The sequence below is a fragment of the Accipiter gentilis genome, chromosome 17, assembly GCF_929443795.1.
Source record: "Accipiter gentilis chromosome 17, bAccGen1.1, whole genome shotgun sequence".
NCBI classification, from domain to species: Eukaryota; Metazoa; Chordata; class Aves; order Accipitriformes; family Accipitridae; genus Astur; species Astur gentilis.
The window spans coordinates 3,498,705-3,511,820 of record NC_064896.1 but is presented as its reverse complement, the minus strand read 5'-3'; the positions used below and the strand labels follow the sequence as shown (position 1 = coordinate 3,511,820).

The 13,116-nt window shown below is 59.4% G+C and overlaps 2 protein-coding genes across 3 annotated transcripts; both read right to left on the bottom strand.

Annotated features, from left to right (window-relative positions):
* Positions 1 to 19: 19 nt before the first annotated feature.
* Positions 20 to 9,284, bottom strand: LYPLA2 (lysophospholipase 2). Of its 2 annotated transcripts, XM_049820253.1 has the most exons (11): positions 9,217 to 9,284; positions 7,893 to 8,107; positions 6,735 to 6,840; positions 5,904 to 5,935; positions 5,147 to 5,212; positions 4,294 to 4,341; positions 4,031 to 4,101; positions 3,680 to 3,753; positions 3,400 to 3,501; positions 2,766 to 2,942; positions 20 to 2,526 (listed from the first exon to the last, which is right to left on the bottom strand). In XM_049820253.1, the coding sequence occupies exons 3-11, from the start codon at positions 6,810 to 6,812 to the stop codon at positions 2,476 to 2,478; spliced, it is 699 nt and encodes a 232-aa protein (XP_049676210.1). In that variant the 5' UTR covers positions 6,813 to 6,840; positions 7,893 to 8,107; positions 9,217 to 9,284; the 3' UTR covers positions 20 to 2,475. The 2 variants fall into 2 exon arrangements, with proteins under 2 accessions (XP_049676210.1, XP_049676211.1); XM_049820254.1 differs by lacking the exon at positions 7,893 to 8,107 and having other exon boundaries at positions 9,217 to 9,279.
* A 383-nt stretch (positions 9,285 to 9,667) lies between these two features.
* Positions 9,668 to 12,625, bottom strand: PITHD1 (PITH domain containing 1). Its single transcript, XM_049821075.1, has 6 exons — positions 12,411 to 12,625; positions 12,155 to 12,198; positions 11,915 to 11,992; positions 10,927 to 11,031; positions 10,317 to 10,425; positions 9,668 to 10,086 (listed from the first exon to the last, which is right to left on the bottom strand). Exons 1-6 carry the CDS (start codon positions 12,600 to 12,602, stop codon positions 9,985 to 9,987), a joined length of 630 nt encoding a protein of 209 aa, XP_049677032.1. The 5' UTR covers positions 12,603 to 12,625; the 3' UTR covers positions 9,668 to 9,984.
* Between the last annotated feature and the right edge of the window lie 491 nt (positions 12,626 to 13,116).

The following is a 13,116-nucleotide window of genomic DNA, read 5'->3' as shown; positions in this document are numbered from 1 at the left end:
CGGCTCTGGGAGAGGCTTATGATTTATTTAACCTTGTTTCCGACTCTGTGGAACACACACACACAAAAAACCCCCAAACATTTACAAGGAAGACAAAAGAGAGAGAAAAAAAAAAAAAAAAAAAAAAGCTGTATTGAGGAATGGAGAGAAGCCATTCTCCCTCCCGGGTCCTCAGCACGGCCCCGGCCAGGCACGTGCTGCTCAGGCGGGGAGCGAGCAGGAATGCTCTGCAAAGGGGCCAGCGTGGCCACGAGTCCCGGGCCCCCGCTATACACACAGTTCCAGTTCACAGTCAAATAGGTCAGTCTGTCTGTCCGCCAGCCCTCAGGTAACCTCTGCAGGGAGCTGTGTTCCCGTCCCAGCCAGCCCCTCTCACCTCCCCACCCGCCGAGCGCAGGGAGGGGAGGACACAGCAGCTTTAAAACAAAGTAGAAGAAACAGCAGGACTGAACCCCAAGCAAGGGGAAGAGCTGGGCTCTCCCCTGACACCAGCAGCAGGTTTGCTGGTTTAAGACTTCCTAAAAGGGGAGGGAGGAGAGAAAAAAAACCAAACCCCAACCCAAAATAACCCAAGAAACCAACCAAGGATGGGTCTGACAGATCCGACTCTCCGGAGAGCGGGTTATTGCTTTACGCATCCCAGGCAGGGAGGGCACGGCTGGAGCAGAGCTGCTGGCATCGAGCCCCCCCTCCCCGCTTGCCCCCCGCCCAGAGCAGCCTTCACCCTCTGGGAGATGCTGGCCCCGGCACCGCAAGCCCGGCCACGGGGCACCGAGCATAGGGTCTGTGGGTCCAGGGGCCGGACAGGGCATCGACCCACACAGAGCCGGAGCACGCAGGAGGGAGAGACGGCCCTTAGGCTAGGTGGGTTTTGTGGTGTATTTTTTAAAAGACATGTACAGCTCCAGCCCCGAAGGGCCCAACAGTGCTGTGGGCTCAGCCCATGGAGGAGAGGCGAGGAGAAGGGCAGCGCTGCTCAACAGCAAGTGCCCTCGGCCCTGCGGAAGGGGAGGGGGGGTGGCCAGAAGCCCACCCGCGGAGGAGACATTCGGGGCCCTGTGCCTGGGGAACCGCTCTGCTTGGTGGGGATGGGCCAGGCCCCGCGCCCCAGCCAGCCACGGCACGGCCAGGCCACCGCTCAAGAGAGGACAAACCTTGGCTGCAGCTGGGTGCAAGGGAGCCCAGGGAAACTTTTGATTGTACACGGAAAGGCCAACAGAGCCCACAGTCCTGGCCCTGGGAAGCACGGAGACCCCCGTGCTGCCCTGCAGGATGGGGTACAGCTGTACCCAGGTGTTAGATGCTGGTGAGATGATGGCTGGGAGCAAACCTGCTTCCTCCAGCTGCGCCAGCCTGGGCCAGGAGCCATCCCTGGGGGTCAGGGGGACCTCTCCTCGCCTCTCCTCTCCCTCCCCAAGCCAGCCCAAGTCCAAAGGGAAGGAGAAGTAGCAGCAAGAGAGACGTTAAGGACCGGGCCAGTACCGGGCAGGCTCCATGGCAAAGCTGCTCGGACGCCAGCTGTAAACGGCAGCGCTTTGGGACTCAGTGGGCGCAGAGCTAGGCCGAGGGAGGGACAGATGCCTCTGGGAGCCCTCACTGGGCTGAGGAGGAGATTGTAAAAGCAACAAGAGGAGGAGGAGGAGGAGGAGGAGGAGGAGGCGATTATCTTGAGGAGGGCAGAGCTGCCACAAGCTGGTGGCTGAGGCTGCTGGAACGCGGGACGAGCCCACTGGGGAGTGTGCGTGTGTGACAGGGCGGGGGCCGGGGCCCCAAGCGAGGAGGTGCAGGAGCTGCGTGGACGCCTTTCTGCCAGCCCCGGGGAGACAGGGCAGCCTTTGGCGGTACCGGCCCAGAGCAGAGCCTCTCCCCTGGGCCTCGAGGTGTTCGCAGGAGAGTCCCGGGTTCCTGAGCTCTGATTGAAAACCCGTGAGTCACCTGAACGGAGGCCAAAAGCAGCTGCAGAAGAGGACGGGCCGAGGGCAGAGGAGGAGCACAGGCTGCTCTGGGTCACAGAGGGCTCCAGAGGGTGCCCCAGCCCTGCCCTGTGCCCGCACCGCTCCTCCCGCCGCACGGGGATACATCCCACCCCTAATACTGTTAGAAAAAAAACCAAACCCAAACGCAACAAAAAACCTCACCCGCGCCGTGCCAGACCCACACACTGCGGTGCCTGAACAGGGAGTCGAGGGGATGATGACCCCCACAGAAACCGCTCGGAGCAAGAGGAGAGAAAAGGCCACTCGAAGACTCGCCTTAGACAGCTCCGATCTCAGCTCCGAGAGCAGCAGGGAGAGACGGGGCACACCCAGCCGGAGAGGACGCGGTGCGAGGAGACAGGAAGAGGCAGGGGCCGGGGGTGCGGCAGGAGGTGCGGTGGGGTGCCATGGCTTCCGTTTGCAGCGGACGGGTCACGGGGGAAAGATCAGTGGGTGCGACCTTGGTGTCCTTCCCTGCGACAGTCTCGATTGACTCCACTTAGATCCGGGGCAGCAGCTTCTCGATGAACTCCTTCACCGCCATCATCTCCTGCGGAGAGCACAGAGCCTGTCACTCCGGCGCTCCTCCAGGGCCATGCCTTGCCCCAAACGTGGGGACATAAAGGCTGTGCAGCCTCCCCCGAGTGAATCAGGGAATAAACACACGTCCTGTGGGTTCTGGACTCAGCAATGTCCCTGCCCTGCCTGACTCACTGCGCCGGGGTCAGTCCCAAAGGCGAGACCAACCCCTGAAGGTCCCATCCCCTCTCTCTGCCCCGAGGCACTGACCTGAGGACAGGAACTGTGCATCACGCCGGGGTAGGTTTTGAACTGGACCTTGGTGGGGGTGACGACAGATTTCAGCTTTTCAGCAGTGAGGGCCCCGAAGCGGACTGGGATCATGGGGTCCATCTCCCCATGGCACTGCAGGATGGCGATGTCCTTGTTCACGCCGTTATTTGCCGCCTGCAGCGAGGAAGGAAGCGCTCAGGGGTGCCCAGGAGACTGGATGGTGAGCAGGGAATGTGGCAGGTGCTTTATCTGCATCCCCATACCCATCACCTGGCAGCTCCCCTCTTCAAGAGGCCTCTGGGAGAGCTGCTCACACAGCGCCTACTGCCCTGCCACCAAATGCCTCCTCCCACGCTGCCACCAGGATCGAGCTGCTGCCCAGCAGGTGTGAGGAAGCCTGGGGAGCAGATCGGCTCGCAGATGCCCACACCAGATCGGTGGCAGAGCCCTGATCTCTGCTGTGCCCTCACCTGCTCTAGGTGTCAGGAGCAAGGACACAGGATTAAGCCCCTGCCACGGGCACCTCGTGCCTCCCACAGCCCCGGGCTCACTGCAGCAAACTCCGGAGGAGAAAATCCACCCCCCATCAACCCTCCCTGCAGACACGCGTGGCGGCAGCAACGCAGGGTACCTGCGGGAAGGCCTTGTGCAGCGGGAGCCAGCAGCTGAGCGCCACGATGCCAGCCAGCTGGTGCTGGCAGGTGAGAGCTGTGTACAGCGACAAGGCACCGCCCTGCAGCAGGGGAGGAAAATCCGTTAGTGCCGGAGCAGGGGGATTGGCAGCCCTGGGATCACAAAGCATCCACCCGCCTCCTTGCCACGGACGCTCCCTTTGAGGGGTGTTTTCGGAGGCCGAAGAGGGGTCCCAACCCTCAGTCTGCTCCACCTCAGCCCCCCGCAGCCCAGCTCACCTGTGAGAAGCCCCCCAGGATGATGCGGTTGGGTGGGATCCCGTTCTTCATCTCATGCTCGATAATTGCTTTAACTGGAAGAAGACAGAGAAATAGGGTCAGTAGAAGGTGGAGGGGGGGCTGAAGAGCATCACCTGGGGCCTAGGGGTGCAGACAGGACACTCAGAACATCAGGGAGAGGCAGGTGCCAGGGGACCCATGGACTGAACACACTTGATTTTAGCCAGGAAGCAGGTGGGCTGGGATCACAGGAGAGAAGAAAGGAAGGAGAGGTGGAAGACATCCGCTTCTGTCCCAGTGAGGGAGAGGCGCCCAGGAGCTCAGCACTTCCCCCTCCCCAAAGTCTCTTACTGTTTTCTGCAGCTTTCTTGATTCCAGCTTCATCCTCAGGTGCATCCGGAGTCAACCCCATCAGGTCAAACCTGGGAGAAGCAGCAGAGTCAGCCCCAAACCTCTGCCAGCACCCAGGATGTGGGGAGGCAGGAGCTGGGTGTGCTCTGCCCTTCCCCTGACTCCTACAGGGCAGCAGATTTTGGCTCCAGTCCCCTTCCCCCCACTCCCCAAAATATATCCCCAAAAGGGTCCCACCCACCACTCCCACCCAAAGCACTGACCAGGAGGGCATAACCATCTTCATGTTGAGGGTCACGGGGATCCGGGGCCTGGAGAAAAAACAGTTTGGGTGTTTTAGTTCAAGCGCAAGAGAAGCAAGTCCGAGCCGAGGGGAGCAGGGTGACCGGCCCTCCTGCCTGCAGCTGCAGGACGAGGCTCCCAAGGGACAGCAGCAGGTCGGTGCCACCAAACCCAGCCTGGGGACTGCAAGGTGACCCCAGGGGTCATCCATGAGCCCCAAGCAGATCCCAGCTGAGCTGGCAGCTCCAGGGTGTTGTCAAGTAGCCTGCCTGGGGAGGAGAGCACCTGGGTCTCTCTCCTGTTTGCTGCTGCCAAGCCAGGAGATGCTGACGGAGCAGCTGCCTCTGCTGCCGAGATGGGACACCAGGAAGCCAAAGCCCTGCTGCCGGGAATGCCGCTGCGGCTGAGCTCTCCCTGCCCGGTGAGTGCCCCCCTTGCATGGGCTGCTATCCACCCTGGGGACACATTGGGGAGCGTTTCTGCCCTCCTGCCTGACCAGGGGAATGGGGAAGGAACTGTGGTGCTTTTTGGCTTTCACTGCAGCCACCAGGGAGAGGCGGAGGGCAGGAGGGGGGAAGAAAACAGACTCAGAGCAGCAGCTCCCACGCTGATCGGCTCTGTGGGAAACAACTCTGCCTGCAGGCAGCAAATGTCAGGGCTGGGGCCCTGCACGAACTGGCCACAGCAGGAGAGCAAGCCTCACTGCACAGCCCTGCGGGTAGGTCAGGGCACAGGCCACCGTCTGCCTCTCCAAACAGTCTTGGCAGCAGACACCAGTGTCACAGCCCACCCAGGCTCCCCAAGGCCCCTTCCCGAAGCAAGGACGGCACTTACGCATGAGGGCAAATATATTTCACGTAGGGGAGGCGGATGGAGGAGAGAGCGTCAGCCCAGCTGTGCCTGGGGAGAGAGGAGAGGAGGAGTTCAAGGCTTGCCTTAGCACTTTGGAGGATGCTGGCGAAGGTGAGGGATTTCCCCCAAGGACAGGTTTCCTCCAAGGCTGCTGGCCCCTTGCCCTGACATTACTTTACCAGGTCCTATCCACCCTGGCAGCCTGAATCCCAATGTGAATCCCCGGCTCAGACCTCCTCTGCAGCAGGGCAAAGGCAGCACACAAAGCCCTGCAGCTGGAGGCAGAGGAGCTGCTAGCAGCAAGGGAGGAGGGAGAATCTCCTGCGCAGGGAGAAACCTTTTGTTACTGCTGTATCTCACGCTGTCCTCTAAGGTGGCCTTGCACATTAGAGCGATGCACTCACATAGACACAACCCAACTCCTCCCAGCCCTCCCAAGGACTGGAAAAACCGCAGTGCTTATCTGCTTGCCTTAAAGAAAGCAGAAAATCAAACCCGCAGGAGGCGGGGGGCTGCCAGGCTGCTGGGATCATAAATATTCAAGTGCAGACAGCTGCTGGCCGGCGATTCCCTGTGAGGGTGGCGCAGGCACAGCTATCGGACCGAGCTCAAAGCCCCAGACAAATCTCAGAGCTGCCCCTGGGGAAAGCAGCATCGGTGCTTGCAGCAAACGGCCGGGCCCGGGTCTGCTTTCAGCAAACCATGCGTCACAGCCAGCGCCAGCTCCAGGAATACTCACCCTGTGTCTCCAAGGCCATGTAAAAAAATGACCTGTTAAATTAAGCAGAAAAACAAAAGAATTAGCTGCTGCGACAGCCGGTGCCCTGGGAGAGAGGCAGGGCTGGGCTCGCAGGGAAGCAGCAAAAGGCCACTTAGTCACTAACTAGAAGAGACTCTAACAGGCAGAAACTAGCTGATGCTAATGACACAGCTTTGAGTATGACGGATGGGTGGAACAGGTACATCATCGTTATCGTGCCACAGAGCCTGCTGTCACAACTAGGTCCGTGGGCGTCATCGGCCCCTTGGCTGCCCAGCAGACCAGAGGGCCAGGGAGCAATGGATCATCCCGCCAGGCTGCACGGCACCACGCTGAGCGGAGGCAGAGCTTGCCAAGGACTCACAAAACCCATCCCTACAGGCTTTTCATCTAAGGCTACAGCAACCCCTAAGCAATAGGGAGAAGAGGGAAGGCAGCCTGCTGAGCCCCAGGGAAGGGCAGAGGATTTTCTTTGGGGGATTTGGCTTTAAAAGCTTAAATAGCCAAATCAGATCTAACTCCCACTGATTTCCCTGCAGGTCAAGCCTAGCTGTGAGGCCGCACCCGTGCTTCCATGCTGGACCAAGCACCAGAAACAAACAGCCCAGCCCAAAGGGCAGTTACTTTTCCCCAGTAAGACAAGACCTTGCTGGTCCTGCATCCCCTTTGATGTACCAGGATGCACATCTGAAGAGCTGAGGGATTACAGGTTCAGCTTATGGCCCCTCTGAACCCCACGGAAGCAGCTCCTTATTTTCAAGACTGCTAAAAGAGAAGAAGCAGGTGAGGCAGGAGGGGTCCGGCCCTTACCGCGGCAGTCTCCCGCTCTGCCCCTGAGACAGTCACTGCGTCAGCGAGGAGGGGGACAGACATGTTGTTACCACACATACACCGAGAGGGACTCAGACACTGGCACCTGCAGGACAGAGGGACAAAGGTAAGGCAGGAAAATAAACCCCTCTTACCCCTTGGCAACTATTTGCACCAGAGGGACCAGCTATTCGGAGGAAAATTAAAGAGTACATGAAGGCTTTGATGTTTAAGCCCTTGGGGCAGCCCCACTCCATCCCTGGCCCAGCAACGCCAGAGAGCCAGGAAGCAGCAAATGATTCCCACATCGCAGCACCAGATGCGTGCGAGCAGGGATGCGTGCGTGGGGTGTTGGAAGTGTTAAAATTAGCTCTTTCTGTTACACCTCAAAGCCAAAGTTATTTCTGTGACTGTAACGATGCGGGCAGAGGGCGGCCGGGCGGTGCACAGCCTCGGCGTCCCTTCCCAGCTGCCAGCGGAGCTGAGGAGAAGCCTGACCCACATCTGCTCTGATGGCGAAGCAGGAAACGCCAGCCCTCCGCACGCAGCAACACAAGCTTTACAGCACTAATAAAAGGTCCAGCCCTCTTTTATGGAGCTGTTTAGGGATAAACCGGAGCGTTCAGGCGCTGGCCTGAGACCCAGCCCTACGCTGCCTCCCAGAGCCTGCGTCCCCCCCGCAACGATGGCATCCCTGTCCCTCCCCTATGGGCAGCCAGCCAGGGCCACCACCTCTGTCCCCACCACAACAACCTCCTGCCAGTACAAAGGGCTGATTGTCACCTCCCGGATCCCAGTCACCTGCAGAATGAGCAGCTCCAGCAGAACTAACAGGCCCGACGACACCACCTTCAGACGCGACAGTCAATGGTGTTTGTTCCCAGTCCGGTGCAAATCACTAAAACTACCGCTCCTCACGTGACAGGCCCTAACCGCCACTTACCGTCCAGGACTAATTAGATCAGAGCACGCTTACAGCGCTGCCATCATCTCCCGGGAGCAAGATCAGCCTGCCGGCTACTGCTGGGAGCAAGATCAGCCCCCGTGGTCTGCCTGACTCTTCACATCTCACAGCAAGCACCATCCCCAGAGGGTTTCAGATGGCACGGGACCACCTGAACCCCCCAAAACTCCCGCTACCCCAGCAGACAGCCTTACCCAACAGAAACAGCCGCCTCCTCTACCAGCCCGGGCCAAGACCTGCCCGACTCGTTTCACCAACTGTTCGTCAGCTGTTTGCCCGACTCAAATACAAACACTGGGAACAACAAGCTCCTCGGGTCTGGCGAACCTCACAGACGAACAGCCCACGTGCTCGTGTGTACTCCAGGGTCAAAACAACCAGTGAGGAAAAACAGCACCTGCCAAAAATCCTGGCGAGAAGAGCCATAAATAAAAGCATCTTCCATGACAGATGGAGATGCTGAAACGTGCTCCCTGAGCAGACACAGGCTCACGTCTTTGCCTTATTCACAGCGGATTCAGGGAAAAGAGGGGTTTCGAGGGTCAAGGCTGCCCGAAAAAAACCACGGGTCACCCGAGATTTCTCTGGGGTGTTTCTGCCCCACTCCTGGGGTATCTACAGGAGGGTCCAGGGCTCCTGCCACAAGAACAGCTCGAGCAGAGGCAGCCGTGAGGCCAAAACATAACATGGGAAGGATAAAGCCCCTGAAAGGGGTCTGTGCCTGAAAAAAAAAAGCACGCACACACACAAAAAAAGACAAACTTTTGAGAGATCTGTGTCCGATTCCAGCTGTTTCCGCAGCAGCCCCAGAGCTATCGCACCCCTCACCCACGAGAGCGACGCCAGCGGGAAACCCACAGCCGGGACCCGGCCTTACGCGTCGTCAGGAGGGGAGCAAATCGCTAATTGTTGTTTTATTAACGCGGCCCGGCCTTTCCCGCTCCCGCAGGCCCAAAACCAGCCGGTGGCGAAGCTGCACGGAACCGGTGAAGGGAGAGAAAGGCAACAGGAGGCTGGAGAAATCCCGCCTGCCCCGGTTGGAAAGAGAAACCCAATTTTTGGTGGAAATGTTTGGGGTTTTTTTGAGGGGGGGGGGGGTGTCCTAAAGGCTGAGCAGGGCGGGGGGGGGGGGGGGCTGGAGGGTTCGTACCGACCCCCGGGAGGCCCGTGGGCGTGGGAGGAGGTGGGTTTGCGGCGGGAAGGCGGTTCCACGATAGGTGGAGCGGCCCGGTTACCGGCGCCCCCGCCGCCCCGAGTAGGAGGCCGCAGGGCGCCGGGACCCGCCACTGGGGGGGGGGGGCGGGAGGGGGGCAAAGCCCCGGATCTCCGCCCTCTCTGACGGAGCCCGCCGCTGCACCAGCCGGTGATCTACCGTCCCGCTCCCCCCCCGGCTCCCACCCGTTCCGTTAAACACCCCGGCAGCACCGCGGGGAAGGCCCCCCCCCACCTCAACCCCATCCCAGCCCTCACGGAGCGGCGCCCCCCCCCCCCCTCCCGGTGGTACGTCCCGCCCCGCACCTCTCCCGCGGAGCCCGGCGCGCGCTCTCCTCCCGGTTCCCCCGACGCGCTCCCACCGGAACTTCCGGCCGCCGGGTGGCGGTCAGGGAGTTCAGCGCGGCGGAAGTGACGTATTACCCGTCCCTCAGGGGGGCGGCCATTTTCGTAGAAGATTCCGCTCAGGGCAGACGCGAACGCGGCGGGACCGGCCGCGGTCCCCCTGGACGTTACCACAGCGGCCCGGTTCCCCCTCCCCACCGCCTCCCTTCTCCTCTCTGCCGCCGGTCAGGCACCGAGCGTCGCCCTCTCCCCGCCAGACAACCGCCGGTGACAGCCGCGGCCTGGAGCCGTCCCCTCTGTCTCAACCCCGCAACCCGGCGTCTCCCTCTGGGGAGAGGAGGGCCGCTCCGCACACCAGGCCGTGACCCACGTTCAGGGACAGGGATGCAGGTGACCAGGCCGCAGCCGGAGCTCTGCACCTCAGCGCGTGTTTTATTGACAGAGAAGGAAACGATACCAGACACAAGCTTGCCACTGCCTAAAGACCGAGTCTCCCATTAATGAGAGCAGATCTGCTGCCTTCTTGCGGGACCCAATGCGCCGCCGCCCTCAGCGGCCACCTTCATACAGGCATTGCACACGCTCGGCGCTCTGCTTTCCAAGGCAAAGACCGAAATGTAAAGCTGATCCAACACTCTCCAAGTGCTTCAGGAAGCCATTTCTGTCCGAGTCAGCCCATCACATCCATACACTTGTACCAACGCCTTTGGGAGATTCCCGACAGCACTGTTAAGAGATGAAGTGAGTCTGTGGGGTGATTTGTTCCAACTTGTGATCAGCTGGGTTTGCTGATGCTTCGTAATTGCAGATGGTGACTTCGTGGCGATGAGCCTGAGTTAAGATGGAATGCGTTAGTCCAGAGGAGAGCAGTATTCAAGTCCCTCCTAAAACACCTGACTGGCAAGAGCTGAGCAGGTTCCCATCTTACAGACTTTTCACCACTGCCCCCCCCCCTACCACTGTTCCCACTTCTTCCCCACAGCTAGAGCTCAACTTAAGCTATGATTTAAAGTCCTTTTTACACTACCAGCACAGTCTTGCTCATCTCTGCTCTCACCTACCTCCGTCCACTCTCCTTTCAGGCCTATATAAAAAATCTTTGTTGTCTCCGCTCCAAAGTTCTTCGGGAAGTGGATGGAGAGGTGGGAAACATTGGAGAAACGGGCAATTCTGAAAGAAAACACACTCTGAAACTGGAGCTGTGCGTACAGGCTGCCAGTCCGCTGCATTGCCACCTCCTCTCAGCATGGCGCTGATCTCCTACCCTAACCCAAGTCTGACTTGGGAGCAAACGACTTGAGGGTGCAGGAGGAGCAGCTTCCCTCATGCTTGCAGCAAGCAGGCTAGCAACAAGCTGTCACTGGGGCCAGGAGCAGGTGACATGACACCGCGATGATTCTGCATCCCAAAAAGTCCTGGGTCACAGGCACAGGCACCCCCCCGACTCCAGGGAGGGGGTTTTCAGATCAGAGCTCTCACCTGACAAGGGCAGGACAGAGCCAGGGAGACAAATTCTACTGTGGGCAGCTTTGAGATGCAAGGGAAGGAACTGTCCTCTGCTAACACTTTCCTAAAATTTGGTGGCACACCAGCAGGCTGGATCGAGCGCAGCACCTGCGCTCGGGAGGAGCAGCCCCCTGCACCCCCCAGGCACGTGGGTCTGCATCGTACTTGGTGGGGTACTCCAGCTCGCCTGTCAGATCCCGGTTCAGGCTGAACGTCTGGTCCGGTTCCCTGGCTGTGTCATCAAAGGACATGTGAGGAATGTTCTTGAACCTGGGAAGAGGGGGAGGAAACCCAGGAAGTTATTAACATACAAGTCAGCTAATTGGTTTCCTCCTCATCCGTTAGCTCTGCCTGGATTCTTCCGAACAGTAAGAAACTGGATTTGCTTTGTCTTCTAGGGGAAAAAATACCAACGCCACCACAAAGCACCCCCAAGGTCAGAATACCCAACACCCTGAAGAAATAACAAGGAGGAGCGAGGAACAAAGCTGGGGAGATACAGATCTCAGCACACTTGGGTACATGAAGAAACCCAGACCCGGTACACTGCAGACCAAGGAAAATAGGGGCTTGATAAAGGTGTATTTCTTTCCCCACAAGCAAGAACTGCAGAGTACTCAATACTCTTTCATTTTTAAAAAAAATAAAGGCAGTATTAAGAAGCATTTCTCTCCCTTCAGGAGCTAAAGCAGGCCACGTGGTTCAGTACAGCAGGACTGCTGCCAAGAGCCTTACAAACCTCAACCTGGCTGCAGGACACTCCGTCACATGTGTCCCTCCCTCCCAGGCCTCAGTTTTCCCCCAAAGTGTAACCCCTCTTGGCCCACCGATCCTTCTGCAGCCAGCTAAGCCAGCAGCAGGTTGATTTCTTCACAACGCACAGCCAGCGTCCCAACCAAACCTTCTCTTCTAATTAAAATCTGTGCCCCATTTCTCTAGAGAAAAAGGCAGCAAGCAGCCGCGCTCATCCCTGTACAGGTTACGGTTTCTTTTTCCTCCTGAGGCGCTGGGATGATGGAGCTGCTGCAGAGTAATGCTGCGCACCCTCACCGGGTGCTCGGGCACCCAACAGCATGAGAATCACTGTTCTCGTTAGCTACGAGTCAATCAGTTCAGTTTAGGCTCTGGCTAAGTTAATGCTCATTTTACTTACAGTCTCATCTCTGCTGGATGCGTCCCGTCATCTTCTCCCATCACAATTACTCCTTTTAATTTCACGTTACCCGTAAACCTGCCAAGAGACCCAGAAGCGGCATTTTCATCTCCGTTCTCTCCAGATCAGCCCGGATTACAGCAGCACGCAGATGTGCCTCATTCCCAGCAATAAAAAGGTGAGAAATAAGCCCTGTCAGCAGCCAAAACGATGCCGAAGGAGCTCAGGGAAAGGACTTACGGGATATTGAACAGAAGCTCCTCATCATCGTCGCTTTCTACGAACTGGGGAGAGAGAGGAGCAGGTCAGGGCCGGCCTCAGCTGCGCAGGGAGGCACGGGGCAGGGAGGGGGGTGTGTGAATACAGGGAGCGGTGGGGTGGATAACCTCGGAGAGGGCTCAGGGGTAAGGTGGGGACCCCCCCACCACCTCACTTAATCCCGCACCCCCTCCCGCCGCCGCCCGGCTTCGCTGCAGACCCCCGGCCCGTGCCCCACCTGGGTTCGGTCACCCCGCTCCTCCCAAGCGCGGAAGACGAGAGCGCCGCTGCCCTCTCGACGCTCGTTAAGGCACTGCAGCCGCTGTCGGTCGATCCGTAGGTAAAGCCCCCAGGCCGCGCCGCCATCCCCGCCGACCGCCGCCGCCGCTTCCCCGCAGCAGCAACAGCAACGCCCGTGACCGTGCGCCATGCCTGCGCCGCCGGCCCCGCCCACCGCGCCTGCGCGCAAGCCGCCGGCCCCGCCCACCGGCCCCGCCCACGGGGGCGGTGCTCGGCGCCGCACGTGCTCGCCCCGCCCGCCCCAATTCCCCACGCTGGACCGAACAGCAGCAGCAGCAGCAGTGGTGAACGGGTGGGGGGGCGGGGGGGCTCGGGACCTCGGACCGACCCCGGGGAAGGCCGGGTTGCACCGGCAGTGCCAGCCGCTGGGGGAGAAGGAAAGCTGCTTTCCAACAGCGCCGGCTGCGGTTTAGACTTGGGGCTTGTTTCAGCCAGGAGGGGGAAAAGGAGCATCCCCCCGCCCCCTTCCCCAGCTGGCGCTGGGGTACCCGAGCAGAAGCCCTCCTAAAGGCCATAGAGACCACCGAGTTTTTGCTAATAGCGTGTTTAACAGTCGTTACTCAGAGACAGAAAAGAACAAGCAGACACGGTCCAGTGTTTGGCTTTTATTGAGACATGGTTTTCCTCTTTTCATATAACTTATC

Bases quoted from the DNA above. Each gene is read 5' to 3' on its own strand.
- LYPLA2 (XM_049820253.1), bottom strand. From the start codon at position 6,812: ATGTGTGGTAACAACATGTCTGTCCCCCTCCTCGCTGACGCAGTGACT. The intron at 5,213-5,903 runs GTGAGTATTCCT...CTCTCTCCCCAG, and splicing joins CATGGCCTTGGAGACACAGG to GCACAGCTGGGCTGACGCTC. The intron at 3,754-4,030 runs GTAAGAGACTTT...GTCTTCTTCCAG, and splicing joins CAAGAAAGCTGCAGAAAACA to TTAAAGCAATTATCGAGCAT.
- PITHD1 (XM_049821075.1), bottom strand. From the start codon at position 12,602: ATGGCGCACGGTCACGGGCGTTGCTGTTGCTGCTGCGGGGAAGCGGCG. The intron at 12,199-12,410 runs GTGGGGCACGGG...CTCTCTCCCCAG, and splicing joins AGCGGGGTGACCGAACCCAG to TTCGTAGAAAGCGACGATGA. The intron at 10,087-10,316 runs GTAGGTGAGAGC...ATCTTAACTCAG, and splicing joins TGAAAGGAGAGTGGACGGAG to GCTCATCGCCACGAAGTCAC.